Source organism: Charadrius vociferus, unplaced genomic scaffold (assembly GCF_000708025.1).
Source record: "Charadrius vociferus isolate BGI_N301 unplaced genomic scaffold, ASM70802v2 scaffold43, whole genome shotgun sequence".
Classification (NCBI taxonomy): Eukaryota; Metazoa; Chordata; class Aves; order Charadriiformes; family Charadriidae; genus Charadrius; species Charadrius vociferus.
Genome location: NW_009648043.1, coordinates 4,991,336 through 5,012,559, shown reverse-complemented (window position 1 = coordinate 5,012,559; position 21,224 = coordinate 4,991,336). Strand labels below are relative to the sequence as shown.

General features: G+C 36.9%; 1 protein-coding gene across 1 annotated transcript in view; it reads right to left on the bottom strand.

The window, feature by feature from the left end:
* Positions 1–1,892: 1,892 nt before the first annotated feature.
* Positions 1,893–21,224, bottom strand: part of WASL (Wiskott-Aldrich syndrome-like) — a 23,665-nt gene continuing 4,333 nt past the window's right edge. Inside the window, exons 4-11 of the mRNA XM_009883661.1 lie at positions 18,389–18,412; positions 13,816–13,984; positions 11,781–11,823; positions 11,239–11,392; positions 8,209–8,226; positions 5,330–5,850; positions 4,096–4,204; positions 1,893–2,356 (exon numbers count right to left, since the gene is read on the bottom strand). Of these exons, the coding sequence (XP_009881963.1) occupies positions 2,295–2,356; positions 4,096–4,204; positions 5,330–5,850; positions 8,209–8,226; positions 11,239–11,392; positions 11,781–11,823; positions 13,816–13,984; positions 18,389–18,412 (1,100 nt within the window). The 3' untranslated portion in view covers positions 1,893–2,294. The remainder of the gene's footprint in view (positions 2,357–4,095; positions 4,205–5,329; positions 5,851–8,208; positions 8,227–11,238; positions 11,393–11,780; positions 11,824–13,815; positions 13,985–18,388; positions 18,413–21,224) is intronic.

The window sequence follows — 21,224 nt, the reverse complement described above, 5'->3', positions numbered from 1 at the left end:
TCTAACTTAACTGCCATTGCAGTCGTTATGCCTGAAATTTATCATGTACAAACCACTACTTTAAAGTAAATATTAACCCGGACACCACAGAATGCGAGTGTACTTTTTGTATGAAGAAAAAGAAATAGAAAAACCAAAAGCTTTCTTTGGCCGGTATCTACAAATCAAAGTTTTATTCAATAAGGTAACTTCAGAGCTCCCAAAACCTGGAATAGAAGTTTAATTAATGAACAGTGATGCTCAATTATTAACTATATTACAGAAATTCCAATTCGGGGAACATAACAGCTAAACATATCTAGTAAGTAGCATGTTAGGAAAACCTCTAGGCCTCATCTGCTTAATTTTAAAACACCCTATATGCAATAAAAAACAAGGGAGCAGTGCCAGAAGTTCTATGAAAGCCATACAAATATCTTCTTTATACACAAGTTCTTAACTCCACTGCCATTAGCTACCCCAGGCTGCACTTGCACTTGATCCAACGCTCAAGCCGTTACAGCAGCGAAGCTCGTAGGAAGCGTTTCTAGCAGCACAGGGCAATACAAAAGTTACCGCAAGAAAGTGAGACCACTTGGACATTTTTTTTTTCCTCAAGTTATGTGCTTAAATTACTCTTGGAAGGAAGTTAGCATCCTCTGAATAATTTAACTACAACCTTACCTCTCCCACTACTTTTCAGCAACTTGCCTTTCTTCTCATACGACTAAATTAATTCGCTAAAGACTAGGTTATAACTGGGTTAGAAATCCAAGCCGTATCATGCAGGTCCAGCCTGTCAAGATCAGGTCAACACTGGGTTTCAGTCAATACAATTCTGATAACTTAAATTTAGTTCGATAGCTTGACTACAGTCAAAGACCCAGGACACTATGCATTAACTACACTCCAAATGTGACTGACTTAACTAAACATTCTGTGTCAGATAACGTGGTTTTTAAGAAGATTTTCTACCTGAAAGTTACAGTAAGTACAGTAATTAATGCTGCAGATATGAAATACCCACGTAGCATAGATTAGTATTTTGTAATAGGCAGATATGCCAATGTTTACTGCACTACAAAGTACAACTTATATAGATGTGCAAGCTGTGAAATGAGAATCCCATTTTCCATCCACTTATTCCAATACTATTCTTATGAATTGGATTCTTGATCTTCATCACAATCCTTGGTCTTAAAGCCAACATATGAAGACAGAATATTGCCATAAAGTTCAGTATTTATTCAAAGTGTATATTCTGAGTTAATGGCTTTCCAACTTTATGGATGTAGGATTGGTGTTTCAGCATTTGTTGTGTACCATAACGCGAAGACTGCAAAGTAATACCACTTATATTTACTTTATTAGTACACCAATGTCCTACAAATTTTAAAAAGTAATTAAACATTATTGAAGCAAGCATTAAACGCAGCCCTTCAGCCTGAAAACCACATAAAATTGATTTTAAAAATAAATCAAACTGTAGCAATTGCCAGCCTTCAGTATAGCCCCTAGTAATTTACACTTCTTCATTCTGAAAGTAAGAGCTGGGAAGGAAAAAAAAAAAAGAAATAGACTGAACTTGTCTGCATCAAAGATGCCTTTACCACTATTACAATGTAAAGCTACCCTGTTTAACTTCAGATAGAGTGTTCCCTAATCGAAGGATTTAATTACTACTGCTGTTCAATAGCAGTCAGTATCGCTACAGTTAGGACAAGGTAATCTTCACAACTAGCTGTGCATTTCTGTACTGATTTTATGTAAAGCATACTGCTAAGATTTGAACTGCAATGTTGTGATGTATTTGAAACCATGCAATAGTATAAACCAGCCTTAACATTCATGTAGCATTGCATTTGCAATGAAGGGGCTAAATAAACTAAGAGCTGCATCACTTAAAGAACATAGTGCTATACTAGGTTTTAATAAGAAAATTTAGATACAGAAAAAGTAGGGTATGAAAATAGTGTTTTCCTTCTTGCATTATAACTAAATTACATTAAGGTTTTTGTCAGTCTCACATATTACATTTAGACTCCCTTATTGATGGAATGGAAAGTATTCACATGTACATGATCATCCAGGTGTAAACTTGCACACATTAACAGGGAGTAGCTTTGTAGAGGATTATGACAAACCTTTACAGATTAAATGAGGTATTGCACAGATTAATAAAAAAGCAAAAGGCAACAAAAATATACAGCAAATTGGTAGAACATTTACATGATAATTTTACAGAATCCATAGACAGAAAGTAGTGTTTAGTATATCATTCACCTTAAAAAATATATATATATAATAATATATGATCAATCATCCCATTCGTCATCATCCTCAAAGTCTTCTTCATCATCTTCATCCTCATCTTCATCTGCAAGACAAAAAAAGCAAGTCACTTGCATGCACTGAATTAAGATGACAAAAGCGTTACTGATTTTTAGCACAACTTTCTGAAAACAGAACAATCGGTTCAAGGAGGTCACAACAATACATTTGGTAATACTCTATTTTAAGATTTCTAGACATGACATTCAGTTTAGACAGATTTAACTTTCAGCCAGTATCTAGTTTGTCTCCTTTCTCACTCTTTTCCCCAGGTAGAAAAAAAGAATCAGGAGTTCTTATTTAACACTTACTACTTATTACTCTTACTTAGAGAATAGAAGAGCGGCCAGATTTTACTAGATTGGTTTTTAAACTTCAAGGACAGATTAATTTCTGAAATGTAAGACCTGCTTCCCCAGGTTGACTACATAACAGGATTTCTGTTTATTGCACAAGCAAATAAAAAATTTTTGTGAGCTAAAGTCCATTGTGGTTACTGGAATAGTCTAAGCTGTGTAATGCGCATCAACTTCAACAATGTTTGTTGTTAACTTTATTGAGCCTTCCACTATTTTTAATATGTATCATAATTTAAAAATTGTAGCCTGTTAAAATCAAGCTACTTATTTGTTAGGCACGAGCATTTCCTTCCCTAGGTAAACACTGTATTTAGCACCGTTCTGGTATTATTCATAGACTACCAGGTTGGAAGGGGTCTCGAGGATCATCTGGTCCAACCTTTCTGGGCAAAACCACGGTCTAGGCAAGATGGCCCAGCACCCTGTCCAGCTGAATCTTAAAAAGTGTCTGATGATGGGAATCCACCACTTCCCTGGGGAGATTATTCCAATGGCTGATTGTTCTCATTGTGAAAAACTTTCCTCTTGTGTCCAGTCAGAATCTCCCAGGAGTAACTGGTACCCATTACCCCTGTCTTTTCCATGTGACTCCTTCTAAAAAGGGAGTCTCCATCATCTTTGTAGCCACCCTTTAACTACTGGAACATGGTGATAAGGTCTCCCCTAAGTCTTCTTTTCTCAATATATAAATTTAATTTATATAAAATACCATAACTGGAGATTACTACATATGGCAGCAAATCAACAAACTATACCGCCTTTCATCAAAAGGTTTGCAGTCTGCAAGTGCAGTTTTGGTATGAGACAAGCTCTGGAAGAAAAATACATCAAAGCCTAAACAGAAGGCATGTAAACAAAGAGCTGCACTGCAGCTACTGAACTGCATTTATTACAAGCTGGTATTTGAGAAATGCAAGTCCTCTTCCAGTCTTATTTCTCATACGTACTGAAGTGTGAAGAGCTCATTGAGTACTAGTATGGGACTGGTTATCTGATTATTATCCAGCAGGTGGCATCCAAAGCACACTGGAAGCCACAGTTTTAAGAGCATGCATCTGCAAGAGCTTTGGCTTCTAGAAACAAAAAGTATTAAAAACATTCCTTCTAAAATATTTTGACAACTTATTTCATCAGACACCTAGAAGATAAAAATAAGTCAGTCGTAAAAAAATTCCCCAATCTTTGGAAGGATATTAACCTTGATTAGCCATTTTTAATTCCGTCTTGCCGCAAACTACTATACACCAGTAATTTGAAGTAGCACAAAGTAACCATTCAATCCATCACTAGGGGTCTGCCAGAAGCATTCTGTATTGGACTGTATGCTGAAGTCCATGCTTTTTTCCAACAATATTTCATGTTGGATGGAAGTGTTAACTCTTGAAAACCTGACACTGTGAGGTCAGAAAAATTCCATCAGACTCACCTGAAGAATGAATGGCTTTGCTCCTTTTCTGCATAACTTCCATTAATGCACCCACAATTCCTGAGGTGGGTGCAGGTGTAGGTGGTGCACTCTCCTGACCATCAGATACCTTGGAAAGAAGGATACATTAGAAAGACGCCATTAGCAAACAGAACCTGTGTATTTTGAGACAAACTTCCTTATTAGATTAATGAGTTTATTTTCAACCAGAAGGAAAAATGAAACGGCAGTTTGTTTCTTTAGCTCAAGCTAAGCTTTTATTTATAAAAAAAATAAATCAACTTCTTCTCTTTTGTCATACAACACAACTGTAGTTGGTCAATACTTGATCTTAAATATTTCAGCTCTGACTATCATGAAGTGAGAGCTCAGCTAAAGGAAAGCTCCTTAATATGATTGTACGGACATGACTTGTGTAGCTGCATAATCACTATTTATTTTATCGTTGTGGTATCGTTTATACCACAAAATATTTTTTATTGTTTGGGTTTATTAACCAGGTCTGCTTTGGGTTGATAATCCCTTCTGAAAGTAATAGACTTTGATGCTAATAGCAAATAAATATTAACATGCCCTCACACTTTTTACGTCAGAAGACGCAAGTGCAGAAGAGCAGCCAAAAAAAAAAAAAAAGTACCTAAAGGCAAAATTATTTTGAAGATATTCAGTGACATCAAGAAGAAATAGTAATAGTAATAGTAGTAGCCTGAGCTGCAACAGGAACAGCAGAGGCATCCCTCAAGGACAGCACTTTTCCAGACACAGGCAGCCACCTTCTTACAAGGCTCAACATTTGCAGAGCACAGGCCCATTTTAAGATGGAATCAATCAATCTAACATTTGCCTTCCGCTACCATTACTGCTGAACTCATCCCCTGCAGTTGTTTAGATAATTTTACTGAAGTATTCAGGCGACCAGCAATCTTTCATTGTTCTTCCAAAAGCTCCTTACAGCCGCAGTACTGTGGTATCATCATTGTACGATTTATGCTTAAAGCTTTACTGAAAATTGAGTAATGAGTTTGAAACAAGGATAATTTCATGCACTAACACTCCTCTATAGCGAATATGCATTCTAAGCATTTTCTCAGTACTACCATTTAAAACATCACTTCAAAAACTCTAGAAGTTATGATCCATCTCAAAACAGAGCCACAAGTTACTGCTCATATTGCAGTACTGCAGCCATTTGCAAGTCCCAAGCGGACAAGGATGAGAAACAGCTTTTACTCACGGATTTCAGCTGTATACCCTGTCGTATCTGGTCTAACAGTGCATCTCTTCCTGAGCAGGACACTGGTCGACTGTTTTGTTCTACTTTCTTTAACTGAGCTCCTTCTCTGATTTGATCCAAGAGTGCTGCTTTGTTTGCTGCAGGAACTGGAAGCTGGTGATCAATCTCTGAAGGAAGGCCCGGTGGTGGAGGAGGACCAGGAGGGGGCGGAGGAGGAGGAGGTGGTGGAGGAACAGATGACCCACTTGCTGGTGGCGGTGGTGGTGGTGGAGGGCCGGATGGTGCAGATGATGAATGCACTGGTGGTGGTGGAGGATACATCCTGTTTGGAGGAGGTGGGGGCACTGTGGCACCTGGTCTAGATGGAGGTGGGGGTGGAGGTGCTGCTGTGGGAGCTCTTGAAGGAGGTGGAGGTGGTGCCCCTCGGCCCCTAGCAGGGGGAGGAGGAGGGCCCGAGCTATGGGGAGGTGGTGGTGGAGGTGGAGGGGGTCCTCCTCTGCATGGTGGCGGTGGAGGTGGGGCTGAAACGAAACAAGACAATTTACAATTACATGCTACTCAATACTCATAAGTCTTCTGGAGACTAGCAGAAAAAGAAGAAAGGCCTTGCCTTGCCTTTTGCAAGGATCTCTGTGCCTGTGCAAGTTTTACCAGTTCTGGATTAAGTTGAATATAGATGAATACAGGCTATGCTTATATGAATGCAAACAAAGCTGAATATAGCCCCCATGTCTGTCGTGTATTTTGTAAAAGAATCAACACTGCAGGAAGCAAGTGCAATAAATAAAAAGACTAATTAAAGTCACAAAACAAGCTTCGTCGTTAATTTTGGTTCAGTCTTATGGTAGTAATTTTCTTCACAAACCAAGCGTATCTAAGTTAGTGTTTCAATTTCTCATGACAAAATGCAGAAAAATTTCAAGAGAGTCCTCTAAAATTTGTTGAGCTAGGACAGAAGGCAAGAGAAAGAGGTTTTAGAAAATACACTTAAAGTGAAATACAGAATTTCTACTTTGTGGAATCTATCCGTTATTTTATTAGGGAATTATAGATGCAAATATTTTTTAAGCATCATCTTCCAGAAACAAACCAAAAAAACCTATTAATGCATTACGATGCAGCATAAACTGATTCTTAGTCCCATTTACTGAAAATTAGTTCCTACAATATCTTTATGGAAGGACCTGTAGAAAGGAAACAACTTCAGGGCTATGTCAATGCACAGGATCATTCCTATATGAAGTGGCCTTGAAGTGTACTTGCTCTGCTAATAGCATTTTAAGTAGCACCATTTCATTTCCTCTTCCATTAAGCATCTAATGGCTTATGGTACTTTAGGTTGTGTGGTTGTTGCATGTAACTACTTAATAATCTAGATGCGGTCATACAACTAAGAAAATTCACATTTTCTTTCATATGCTTTGGTAACAAAAAGGTTATTAGACTCAAAAAGGTCCTTGCTGTTACATACTGATGAAGTAGGCCGTCTGCACTGGAATAGAGAGGGACATCCCTAAAACATGAATTTTGAGGAAGTAGGAGACACTAGTACCTCAGTGCCTCCTTCCCTGCTCCTCTTAGAGAAACACGTCCCTCCTAAAATTATGTGTTATGTCCTTAAGTTCCACAAACTGCTCAGTTTTTTTCTATCCCTTCAAAAGAATAACAACAGGAGAATCTCCGCTCAGACTTCATATATTTTGCAAGAGACATATTGCCAACGTTCTTGATTTTTTAAAAAAAATCCCACCACATTTCAGCTGACATAACCATAGTTTCCTTTTTGGCCACTGGAGGCCAGTATTTTCAAATATAACTTAGCAAGCACTACAGACAGTTCTGTATTACTGAAAAGATATGTAACATGGTCATGCCCCGGAGTACGTACTATCTGTGGATTTTGAATACAAGGCTTAAGTTTTCCTGTGGAGAAAAGTTTTACTTGCATCATATATAGAGAGATATGCCACATCCAATCTACAGAAATAGAGTTCAGGAGTTTTTATAAGGCTTGTCTGCACTCAGCTGGAGTGAAATGAGGGAGGAGGAGCAAGGAGGGAGCACCATTACCTCATCCTCTCTCCCTTCCCCCCCAACAGATGGTACAAGCAAAGCAAGAAAATAATTTAGTCTTTTGTAAATGCACATTAATCTGTAGATGGCTATTAACAAAAAAAAAGTACATAAAATCTTCTATTAATGCTATTGTCACTAAAAAAAACCTAATAGTACCAAAAAACTAGGGAAAGGGCAGGAAAAACAAGAAAGTATCTGCAACTCAAGTCAACATCCTAGCAGCGTGAATACATAAGCACAGAAATTCTTGCAATAAAACACAGAAAAATGTGTTTCAGTTGAGAAAGAACACTTCAAACAGCAGTCAAGCCTACACATCAAATAACATAATTGCAGATAAACCCACTGAAATACTGGAATATTTTATCTACCTCTATCAAAAAGCACAGAGGTAGATTATTATCATGCACGTTAAAGGTGAGGCAGCTTTTCTTTCAATTGCATACATGCAAGTAGCCGTAACTTGAAGTTAACACATACATAATAGAAAAACAGCCATTTTTAAAGTATTTTAAGCTAGTCATAAGACTCCAAGGCAAGTCTTCTCAATCCCATTTTATGGTCAGGAGTCTGGGATCAACAACTCTGTAAACATTTAAACAGAGTTAAGAAACTGACAGATTTCTTACTGAGAAGAAAAATCATAACTGAAATTTTGGTTGCAATTTAACTAAGAAGTTTGACTATAATTTTTAGTATTGCAGTCAAACAGATGTGGACTAAGGTTTCTCATCTAGGAAAGAAATCACACAGCAGCATAAATACTTTGAAGCATATGCTTAGATGCCAGCTCAAATACATACCGCTCCACCGCGGGGGACCTAAGGAATAAATGTAACAAGTCACTGCACCCTGAATCCATATCTCTTCAGTCACTCGAACAATTTACTCGCTAGTTTCAAACTGCTATAATTTAAATGGCACTTATATCCTATTTCTCTTGAGAAGTGTTCTAGGCAAATTTTTGAAAGCTTGACTTTGGCAGTGTAATTTTCAGACTGACTTGCTATGTTCTACTAGATAATGCATCAGCTGAGATCACATTTAAAGGTTAGGCAGGAAATGGCTTATTTGAGAATTTCCTTGCAGCAGCAGCTTACTCGATACTAGTATTTTTTACTTTAAATTAGGAAAAAAAAAATCTTTTTTAAGTATTCATATAAAATTTGCAGGCCTTTAGATGTTGCAAGGTTCATTACACAGCACTGCCAGGGTAAATGGGCACCACACATACACCTGTCAGACACAGGCTACTTCTATAACTGACATGAGAAATATTGCTAAGATTTTAATTTATTTATAAGATTGAGATTATAAAATAAATATGCAACATACACAGTCTGACAAATCTATATGCAATATACTGCATAGCTTTACAGTCAAACTAAGTGTTACTGGAAATTACTTAAACGAATAGGTAAGAGCCTTATTTGTTAGGGAACTCTCATGGGTCAATGCAAGAACATTTTCACATAACGTATGGTATACAGAAACGCTATGAAATCCAATGCAACTGCGGTGACATGAAGTCCAGGGAAGAGAATCAAAAATTGCTCATCATTAACAGCTTCTGCTCTAATCCTTAAGGCAAAAAACACCCTAATTTTTACATGGAAATAAAAAGAATCCCACCTTGTCTGCGCAGTTCATTTTTAACAGCTTCCACACCTCCTGTTTTTTCAATGAAATCATATATGACCTTTGAAGTTTCTTTGTCTTTTAGTTGAGCCTCTGAAATTCCACACATATCAAACAGGTTTTTCAGTTCTGGGTCTAAGTTGTTCACCTGCAAGTCAGATATGTTACTTTTAAGTAGCTTGAAACAGAAGAATTTTTTAAAATATCATTTGAATTTGGAAAAAAACCACAAACCATGTAGTTAAAAAGAACAGCAAAGCCAAGGACATGTCTCTTGGATGACTTTTCAGTCTGAAAGGACTATTTCAGTAAGTACCTTGCAGAAAAACTTAAGTTTTACATGCTTTCCCCTCAATCCCAGATCTCTCTTATTCCCTTCTACTCCAACATCTGTTTGAATCATATTATAAAATCACAATGTATAACTATTTCGATGTACAGTCAAGTTTATTTAACGCCAATCTGCACCATTTACATTAAAAAGCCTCTAAAGCTTTTAATTATTCAGTGTCTTGAATAATTTATAAATTACTTACATCAAAACCTGTGTTTGGATCCCAACCAACATGTCCAATGTGTCTAAAAAAAGCAGAAAAGTCCATTTAATCAGCATAAATAGGACTTTGTTAACTAAAATAACAGGACACCAAAATAACTAGAAATTACTACCAGCTTCTACCTCCAGGCTTTTAAGACACTAAGCAATTCTTACATCTCAGTCCTCACTTGAGAACAGAACAGTAAAGCTTCCTTTACTCCCACTTTTTGTCTTAAGTCAAAAAGAAGTCATTTTGCCCCCTTTAGGTTATGGTCTGTGGTGTGACTTTGATCCATCATAAACAGTGACAGTGTTGGTCTTCACCAGTATTACAGCTCAAGTTACATACAAGTTATCCTACTGGCATATTTGCCTAACAATACTAAGCACCAATTCCCATACGTTTGTACAAAGCCGGCAATTAAAGTATCTTACATGGTAAGATGGCACTTAGCTGCACTCTACAGAAAACTTAACTAGACCTTAAGCTGAACAAAATAGACATCCAATCTCCTTTTGCAAAGGTTCACCACTTACAATTTAATGTTACATTTAGTGATAGGGGAACATCTCTTTTCTTTGAACATCATTAAATATTTCATCCTCTTATTCTCAGCTTCTCTAGGTCTCTTAATATTTATGAGTGCATATAGTGTTTTACAATGGTCAGAACCAAATGGACATTATACACAAAATCTCAAATGAATTTTATATCTGCACTGCTGCACAAGCCCTTCCACAAATTCTGACCAGAGATAAAACACACTAATGCAAATTAATATTTGCAATTTTGTCTGCATATCCTGAAGTCTGCATCAGTAGAGCTACAATGGTGACCAGCTACCAATCACTATTAAGTTTTCTTTCTTTCAGTCTTCCTCTTTTTCTGCACATTTCAGTTTAAGTAACATTAAGTAACAGATGCAGCACTTCACTGATACGCAGATCCGAAAGAACGTGGTTGATGTCTGAACTGTCTAAGCAATTTTTTGAAAGCTTGACTTTGGCAGTGTAATTTTCAGACTGACTTGCTATGTTCTACTAGATAATGCATCAGCTGAGATCACATTTAAAGGTTAGGCAGGAAATGGCTTATTTGAGAATTTCCTTGCAGCAGCAGCTTACTCGATACTAGTATTTTTTACTTTAAATTAGGAAAAAAAAAATCTTTTTTAAGTATTCATATAAAATTTGCAGGCCTTTAGATGTTGCAAGGTTCATTACACAGCACTGCCAGGGTAAATGGGCACCACACATACACCTGTCAGACACAGGCTACTTCTATAACCGACATGAGAAATATTGCTAAGATTTTAATTTATTTATAAGATTGAGATTATAAAATAAATATGCAACATACACAGTCTGACAAATCTATATGCAATATACTGCATAGCTTTACAGTCAAACTAAGTGTTACTGGAAATTACTTAAACGAATAGGTAAGAGCCTTATTTGTTAGGGAACTCTCATGGGTCAATGCAAGAACATTTTCACATAACGTATGGTATACAGAAACGCTATGAAATCCAATGCAACTGCGGTGACATGAAGTCCAGGGAAGAGAATCAAAAATTGCTCATCATTAACAGCTTCTGCTCTAATCCTTAAGGCAAAAAACACCCTAATTTTTACATGGAAATAAAAAGAATCCCACCTTGTCTGCGCAGTTCATTTTTAACAGCTTCCACACCTCCTGTTTTTTCAATGAAATCATATATGACCTTTGAAGTTTCTTTGTCTTTTAGTTGAGCCTCTGAAATTCCACACATATCAAACAGGTTTTTCAGTTCTGGGTCTAAGTTGTTCACCTGCAAGTCAGATATGTTACTTTTAAGTAGCTTGAAACAGAAGAATTTTTTAAAATATCATTTGAATTTGGAAAAAACCCACAAACCATGTAGTTAAAAAGAACAGCAAAGCCAAGGACATGTCTCTTGGATGACTTTTCAGTCTGAAAGGACTATTTCAGTAAGTACCTTGCAGAAAAACTTAAGTTTTACATGCTTTCCCCTCAATCCCAGATCTCTCTTATTCCCTTCTACTCCAACATCTGTTTGAATCATATTATAAAATCACAATGTATAACTATTTCGATGTACAGTCAAGTTTATTTAACGCCAATCTGCACCATTTACATTAAAAAGCCTCTAAAGCTTTTAATTATTCAGTGTCTTGAATAATTTATAAATTACTTACATCAAAACCTGTGTTTGGATCCCAACCAACATGTCCAATGTGTCTAAAAAAAGCAGAAAAGTCCATTTAATCAGCATAAATAGGACTTTGTTAACTAAAATAACAGGACACCAAAATAACTAGAAATTACTACCAGCTTCTACCTCCAGGCTTTTAAGACACTAAGCAATTCTTACATCTCAGTCCTCACTTGAGAACAGAACAGTAAAGCTTCCTTTACTCCCACTTTTTGTCTTAAGTCAAAAAGAAGTCATTTTGCCCCCTTTAGGTTATGGTCTGTGGTGTGACTTTGATCCATCATAAACAGTGACAGTGTTGGTCTTCACCAGTATTACAGCTCAAGTTACATACAAGTTATCCTACTGGCATATTTGCCTAACAATACTAAGCACCAATTCCCATACGTTTGTACAAAGCCGGCAATTAAAGTATCTTACATGGTAAGATGGCACTTAGCTGCACTCTACAGAAAACTTAACTAGACCTTAAGCTGAACAAAATAGACATCCAATCTCCTTTTGCAAAGGTTCACCACTTACAATTTAATGTTACATTTAGTGATAGGGGAACATCTCTTTTCTTTGAACATCATTAAATATTTCATCCTCTTATTCTCAGCTTCTCTAGGTCTCTTAATATTTATGAGTGCATATAGTGTTTTACAATGGTCAGAACCAAATGGACATTATACACAAAATCTCAAATGAATTTTATATCTGCACTGCTGCACAAGCCCTTCCACAAATTCTGACCAGAGATAAAACACACTAATGCAAATTAATATTTGCAATTTTGTCTGCATATCCTGAAGTCTGCATCAGTAGAGCTACAATGGTGACCAGCTACCAATCACTATTAAGTTTTCTTTCTTTCAGTCTTCCTCTTTTTCTGCATATTTCAGTTTAAGTAACATTAACAGATGCAGCACTTCACTGATACGCAGATCCGAAAGAACGTGGTTGATGTCTGAACTGTCTAAGCAATTTTAGCCAATCTCTTTTTTCTTTCTGTCCACTATCCCATTCTACAGAGCACTCTCTCAAAACACTGTGCAGCAACTTTACTGTAACTGGTAATACCAGCATTACTTTTATGGAGCTTTATTCTGGGAGGGCACGTCAGCAGAAGCGATGCAAGATAACTGTTCGAAAGAACAAGACATTTACTTGGCATGTAAACCCCACACTGGTTTGCTAATACTTCACAGAAACTCATCTTTCCAGTCATTAACTCAAGCTTGTTAAATTCCTGTTGCTTTAGCAAATAAAGGACACTTCTTTCAAATGGCAGAAGATTAAAATACCAAATTATAGTTCAGGAAAACAAGAGTTAATTCAGTAAATTGACCAAACCCAAGACTCATGAAAATGAAGCTTAAAATGATACATCATAACTATTCTAAAAGATTCAAGATACATAAGAAACAATATTAGAAAAAAACAAGCCATTCCCAAGAGGTATATAAAAGCATGCTGTACTTTCATCCCAAGATCGGGGTACTAGCCTATATACCAGGAATAAGTAAGTTTGTAAACAGAAAGCCAGAGCCAAAAATATGGCCTATGTCATTTCTGCTGTTATGACAAGTCAAGACCCGCATGTGTATTTTGTATGACGAAGCACAGCTAAGGCAGGCACAGCTGTAAGAATAACAGTGTTAAACAGTTGACAATTGAGGCTAAATATAGATCTGCACTGAGCTGACCACTTCAATAAGACATTTTTATGCTGCTAAATTGCTTTTTAAACTATTTTAGGATAGCAAGTTACTTTTTGTTTACAGTTGCAGTAAACCTCTCACCTGTCTATAAACTAACTTGCTTTTAAACCCCAGAGCATTCCAGCCAGCATTCACTGTAGTTCAGATTAGACACAACAGTTACACATTTAAGTCTTGAGCATTTGCAAGTGCAATTGACAGAAAAAAAAAAGAAAATAAAAACACCACCACAAAAAACCAAACCAAACCAAAACCAAAAACAAAAGAAGAAAAAACCCCACCAAAAATAAAACCCAACCTCAAAAGAGTCCTTACTGGAAATTAGATGGTGTTCCGATATCTGCCTTTGTCAATCTTCTCTTTTTAGTTTTTCCTTTCTTCTTTTCTTTGGTATATGAAATATTGTTGACTTGTGGAGTATAAAATCTGTTAGTTGTAATTTCTGGGTTTTTGATATCAACAGTTGCCATTGGTAGATTTGGGCCTGTGAAGGTAAAATACAGGATTTTTACTGTGTTTTTCAACAAATAGCTTGCACATAAGAAACACACCCTGAAGAGCAGTGACAGTGAAAACAGCAGTAGAAATAGAAATTAAACACTCACGTTATGAATCATGTTCTCAAACCTTGTTCTTCATTATAAACAATTCTGAATTACTACTCTCATAATTTAAAATGCATCTGAACTATACTCCCGCCAGTTTTAGCATTTTAGTATTATATTACTTGTGTAATACTAGCAAATAAGTATACCTAGCAGTTTCCAACTCATTTTTTTTAGTTCTGATACAAGATAACCCTTGACATAAGTTAAGTGATAGTAGTATTTAAATACTAAGAGGCAGTTTAGGCATTTTCCATATAAATATATTTACACACAGACACATACATGTATTTTTAAAGAAACCTGCAAAAAAGGCAAGTGATCTCATTCTCCCAAAACTGAAACTAAGCGGTCAATTTAAGACCAGTTTGGCAAGCATCCTCCACTCTGCGGTGCATTGCTACCTAGTGGTTAGCAAATCAATTAAAATAAGACTCATGCATGCAGTCTTGCGGGGCAAATGATAAAGATGTCGAGTTAGACTGATAAATATGAACCTTATTGACATTATTTTTTCATAACTGCATTTTCTATGGATAATTCGAAGTTCCCCTACGCATTCTGAAAGGAGCAACAAGCCTTAGATTTCACAGACTAACGTCCAAATCAGAAAGGAGAAGGAGACAATACAATAGATAACATAGCTGATGTTTGGAGTTTAACACCTCAGTGGGAAGCACCTAGTAGTGGCCAGAACAAAAAAACAAAAACAGAAACACGACACCAGCCTAGACAGAACTAATCTAAAACCATATAACAACTCCTACGTTCCTGTAGGAGTCTTAAAGGACAAGATTTAAAACTGCACTGAAACCACATGAAGAAATTTTTAAGTGTTTTCTGGTAAGCAGAAATGCCTTTATCTAGAAATGCTATGATCTAGGCAACTGTCCTTTGAGAATAGCAAAAAAACCCCAAATTGACCACATATAACCAGGCAAAACAATTTGTACTGTTACACTTGAAGTTAGCATAATTCACTAACTGACAAATATTATAAACCCAAAACTTAACAAGTGGAGGTCAGTAAATCTTCAGGATTAATTGAAAGTTACAGTTTTAATTTCATCAGATTCAAAACCAAAACCAAACACACTGTAGAAGTTCATTACCACCTCAATCACCTCCTATATTTTCTCACCATTACAGTGATATTCGTAGTTTCAAAAGCTATGCTGAGGTTCGAAGAGAAACATACACCTTAGCACTTCTTGCAAGTTACTGACATTCTTCGCACAATTCCTAACAGTCTTTGAAATTACACCTTTTTGCACGTAATAGCCTAAAGTAACCATACAAGGTTTTAACCATGTAAAGCAGCAGCCATTTGCAAACCGGAATTTTCTTCAGTTGAGCTGAAATTAAGGACTGATAGGCTTGATACTAGTAACATTCATACCAGAGATCATAGTGAACTCTTAAAGATGAAATTTTTTCTTACCATCAGGTTTAGACCTTAGAAGTCCACGAGGTATAAAAGAATGGAAAGAACTGTACTCTTCTAGAACTGCCATATTTATATCCAGCAAGATTTTTCCCATCATGAGACATGCACCTTCCCCATCAGGTGTAGACAGCTCAATAAACGAAGATGAGAGAGGCATATAGAGCTCATCGTTAGGAAGTACCTGACAGTACAGTGGCCTTAAGCATCCACTGTTACCAGTATCTGTGACATCTTCAGAAGGTGCTCCAGTAAATGTAGTACAGAACATTCTGAAATGTTAATTCTATCCAATTCTCTGTATTTTATTTAGAACCTCTCTAGGCATCTGTCCCAGACTACAGACAGTCCTACAATAAATGCAAACTGTTCTAGTTAACATCTGAAACAAAATTCTGCCACGTGGGTCTTAAAGATTCCCTCAAAACCTAATTCTCTGACAAATCCTTATTTCATCCAGAACTTCACTAAAAGGTCAGTTCAACCACAGTAACTCTTCTTCATTTGCATGAAGAGACCTAGCTATTACAAATGAGTAGAACATAAATCCCAGGAAATTACAGACTAATACATTTTACATAACTGTTAATGCCAATTTGATTTTAATCCTGCAGTTCTACAAAAAAAGTCTTAAATCCGTACCATTGAAAACATCATATGAAAAGACAGAGTGCTTTTTCCATGCAGCTTCAACGCATGCAGAAAATCCAGACAAACAAGCCCCACTAAAACAAAATTCCCCACAGTATTTCAAGCATGGATCATGTGAGTACAGAAATGTGACTGTTCTTGTTTTTCAGTTTTACAGGTAATTATGCATTGCTACCCAGTACAAAGAAGCAGGTGTTCCATTTCTTTTCCCCCAATAGATTTTCACTGCATACGGAAAGTAAAACCAAAAATAGCTGATCCTACAACAGGCTTTCCTTTTTCCCAGTTACATGCTGATAGTATATATCTGCTCTAGTCTGAATTCCAAATGAAATGCAGAGTCTGTATACAGTATAACCATCTGAGACTATAACCCACACCCTGACCCATGTCTCACCAGTGAGTACAGAGGGCATGACCACACTGAACTCTTTGCCAGCAGAGAAGCTCGGCATTATAGAATTTGACAGAATCAGAAAAGGAAAACAGACAGGTTGTGAAAGAGTACGTGGATGTCCCAGGGAAACAGTATACCAGAAAGCAGAGAAGCTCAAAGCTCTGACTAGAGATTATAATCCTGAAACGTTGGCATAAACCTATGTCTTCCATATAATATTCAGGATAAAGGCACAGGACCAATGAATGCAGGTTTAGTCTGTGAGTATTATTCTGAAAAAAATGTTGCCTGAGGTCTTACAGGATGAATTATGGAGACTATTTTAAGCACGAAAGTTTTTGCAGGCTTAGATTTTACAGGTTTAGTTTTCTTAAATCTTATTCCAATCACAGATAGCAAACTGGACAAACAAATTGTTTGCGTTATTGTTGGTAGCATTTACAGTAGAGACAAAAGCTAGATTTTTTAGTGGTAGTTGGCACTACACAGTCACGACTGCTGTCTTCCTTCCCGCCTGCTCTGCAGATACTGCTATCAGGGATGCACCGTTTAGGTGAACAGAAGCAAATGTCACTCAAGAGGCAGAACAGCTAAAACCTTCAGAAAGCTCAGAAAAGCTGGTAAGACAATCATGGACAGTATTACTATGATTGTTTCAAAACTAAACAACCAAGTCCCAGTTGAAGGAATTGATACTAAAAATGCCTGGTACAAACTGATGATTGCCTGAACTTCCTCAAAACTTAATGTTTACGAAAAAGAAAGCAATTTTTTTGAGAAGTATTCCACGCGGGGTGAGGGGTGGTTATTTGGATATAAAAGATATCAGTAATTCTCATAATTCAGGATTAGTTAAGAATTACCTATTCTGCTGACCTACTGAGACGCCTGGATGCTTTGGTTAGTACAAATTTGAGGCTACCTCCTCGGGCCATATGGGGACCTCAGACGATCAGCTGACTATACCCTTGCTCAAGCAGCAATGTAACAGAAACAGTGATATGACCTATGATCTGGATCACCAACAGAAATATCACAGCAGAAATCACTTTTTAACTTCAGTGTGAATTCAGAACGAAGACTTTAAACTTTATCTTCATTGATGTGCATTTTTCACTTGATTTTAGAATAGATGGTATAAAGTTTTTGGATCAAATTGATACATAGTTTTGACTCATTCCATCAATTTAATGAGAGGATGTCCTGAGGAACCTCTATCTTCATGCCAGCGAGATGTATTGCCGAGAGGCAAGTAGATTCAAATAATTCTTCACGCAAAAAAAAAGTTTAATATTGGCAAACGTATGACACGTGAGCAAAAAGCTATGTTACACAGTTAGCCAGATAAACTGAAATCGAAATGTTATGAAAGTTTTATGAAATCTGTCATCATTATGCCTGCCTTTAGACACACAGGGTAACATTTAATTTCAGCATTCATTTCTGTATAGTGATCCTATATATATGCGTATTCTGAAGACCAAGAAGCAAATGTAAGGAACGGAGTTTTCTTCTCAGTTTAAGCTGAAGGGCCTCTGTCCTATTTGCAATAAAACGTGCTCCTCTGAAAACATTCTTTACAAATGCCAGCTAAGCCACAAGTCTTTCAAGCTACAACTAAACAAATACAAACAACAGAAAGAAAACAAATATACTAGCCTCCAGAATAAGAGTTTACTGCTTTTGTCACCACATGACTATCCTGAACAAGTCCAAAACAAAGCTATACATAAACAGTAAATGACAGCAGTAGGAAAAAATAAAATGCAGTGATTCATGTAAAAAGCTTACCATTTGGTGGGTCTCGTCTTTTTTCTGTTGAAAAAGAAAAAAGAGTTATTTATTCATAGGTATTACAGAAAAATTCTTTCTAAATTTTAGTTTCTAGAGAAGCTTTCAATGACCCTGAACTCAAACTTAAGAATCTACTAATATCCTTAAAGCCTACTTGTGCAGTTGGAACAAAGCATTACAGAACAATAAAAACCCAATCTTAAATAATAAGCACCAATTTCAAGTGAGCAAACCAAGTAGGAGCATAAGGAAATAGCTACTGAGTTGGTTTCAGATGTTTTAAATACAAAGTAAGATGAAATATTCAAAAAGCAGCTGTTTTGGTACAACCTATCAAAGCAAGCTTTTTTATGAGTTCTGCATTCTGATTTCCGCTGAATGAGACTGTTCTTCCATTTTTATTTGAAATACAATTAGCACTTTTATACAGTATTGTTCTCCCACAGAACCTAAAATACAATTATTTTTTGTTTTATGCAAGCAAAATAGGACACAGAGGGGCAAGACACTTTACCTATGTTATCCAACAGGTAACTGAATAATATGGAACAGAACTAGAATCTCCTTAGTACTAATCTGATATTCTATGCACAATGGCAAACCGTTTCACAGACCATGAAGTATCTGGCTTGATGATTTAAAATGTAAACATTTCACACCTCAGTACTCTCAGCCTATCATAGTAAATTCACCTTTAAAGGAGATTTCCCTCTCTATTAATTCCTATCCACCACATTTACCTACCCTGCAACCCACCAAAAATAACATTTACCTACCCGGCCACTGTCCTTTAAAACCCCCACTACACGTTACACTATTTGTGTACCTACACACACTCTGAAACAGCAATACCCATATGGGCAAGCAGTTTGTCATCTCACCACACCAAAAAACATGGCTCTATAAGGAAGGCTGTACATCCCTCCCTTTCAGATCTGGAGTATCTGAAATCTAACAGGAACTCCCAAGAGTTTTGTAATAAGAATTTGACAGACATCTCACTTTTCAGCAAGTCCCAGAAAAACTTCTAACTTACTATATTTTTTTCCAGACACAAACATAAGGGGAAAGGAGAAGGTGCCTCCACAGAGGCAAGGTCCAAGTGTTGACCTTGTCGCAGCAATATTTAAAAAAAAAAAAAAAAAAAAAAAATCTACAATATTAAGTGTGCAAGGCAAGTCAGACTCATATCAGTCAGCTGATCTTCAGGAAGGAATAAAGAACTTGTCAAGGTCATCAAACGTTCAGAGGAAGGTGACCAAAACCCCTTGAGAAACAACCTTCACGGAGCAAGCCTTCTAAAGACAGACAGTTGCTTCCTAGCTCACAGCAGGTTAGTTTTAGGCATAGAGGTGGAGAACCTCTGCAAGGGTGCCTCAGCAAAAGGTATCAGGACTGAGGGGAGAGGATTAAAAAAAAAAAAGCTTTTGGGCCAAATACTGTGCTTTCTCTTCCTAGAATATTCAGTTTAAGAAACCACTGTTGTTGTACTGCCAAAAAAAAAAAAATCCAAACTCAACTTTTGGAACATAATTAGAGTTTTATTCAACAACTCAGAGACAGCAAAGTAGAGTGGAGGACTGACTGCAAGTCATTTGGCACAGGATGGGAAGCTGGCAAAAGCAGGAGGTATTCATAGAAGTGTTAAGTGGCCTTGGGCCAAAACATGGGAATCCATTACAATTTTCATCAGAAGAAGGAGTTCAAGAGAAAAAGATAGTGGAAAACAAAGCAAAACATTTTAAACACTTCCTGTAATTTTTGCTGGGTATAGAAAAGATTAATTTGTGGCCCAAAGATACTAGATCTGTTTTTCTGTGGTTCCCGCTGCTGACTAGAAAATACGGACTCCTGTTCCGAAGTACAGATGACCTGACTGGAGAGTGGCAGATTTCTCCTTTTTTGAAAACGGAGATGCCTACTGATCCAAACTGGATCAACTTCACCAGCTGCCTGTGTCCAAAAAACACAGCCCCCTTCAGTAAGTATTCCTGGAAACAAGAATGATCTCTGCTGAGACTCAAATGCAATGCAAGCTGAGCACTTCAGATATGCCATTGTCTCCCAGGCAGAAAACCCCAAAGCTGTGACCAAAGATAAAACAAACAAACAAGCAAACAAACAAACCCTCTCCATATTACGTATCCAGCTTGAAGCTTATGAAGTGCATTAGGAAGGGCATCAGGAGCTAAAAGCTTGTGAAGGAAAAAGACAGCTTCAGAGAGGACTAAAAGAGTTCCCACCCATGCACTACAAGCGGTCCATAAAACATTAGTCAAGAAGCCTCCTACTTCAGAAAGGCAGTTAAGAACAAGGCTCTGTTCTACAAGTCTCTGCTGCCCTTTTATGACTGAGTGCTCAGCATGTGGAGAGGACACTTGCGTGTGTACATACATTAATGCTCCTGAGGCAAGATAATAAAAATAAAAACTAATGGTACCTACGTGCAAGAATATCCAAAGTGAGAACGTACTACACTGACAAGCACCAAGAAGAGAAACCTGGTTACTGGGGGAAGTATCTGGCATCGGTTTAAGAAGTAAATGGAGAGATTATTTAAGTAAATCTACCAGAGAAATTAACTAATTATACTAATTTCTTCCTAACCTAAGGTTAAGAATTTGAATTTAAAAATAAAAATCAGAATTTAGCTAGATGAAAGCCAGCCTGATATTAAAAAGATTAAGACAACACATCAATAATTCTTTCTCTGCCTTCCCCTCTCATTCTGTTCTCTATTAGAGGCTCTGTACATTTGAAAGCTTTTGTACATTCCCTATTTGGAGTCAAACTTTCACCTCTCTGGAACTCCAGATGCACTTACTCAGGAGTT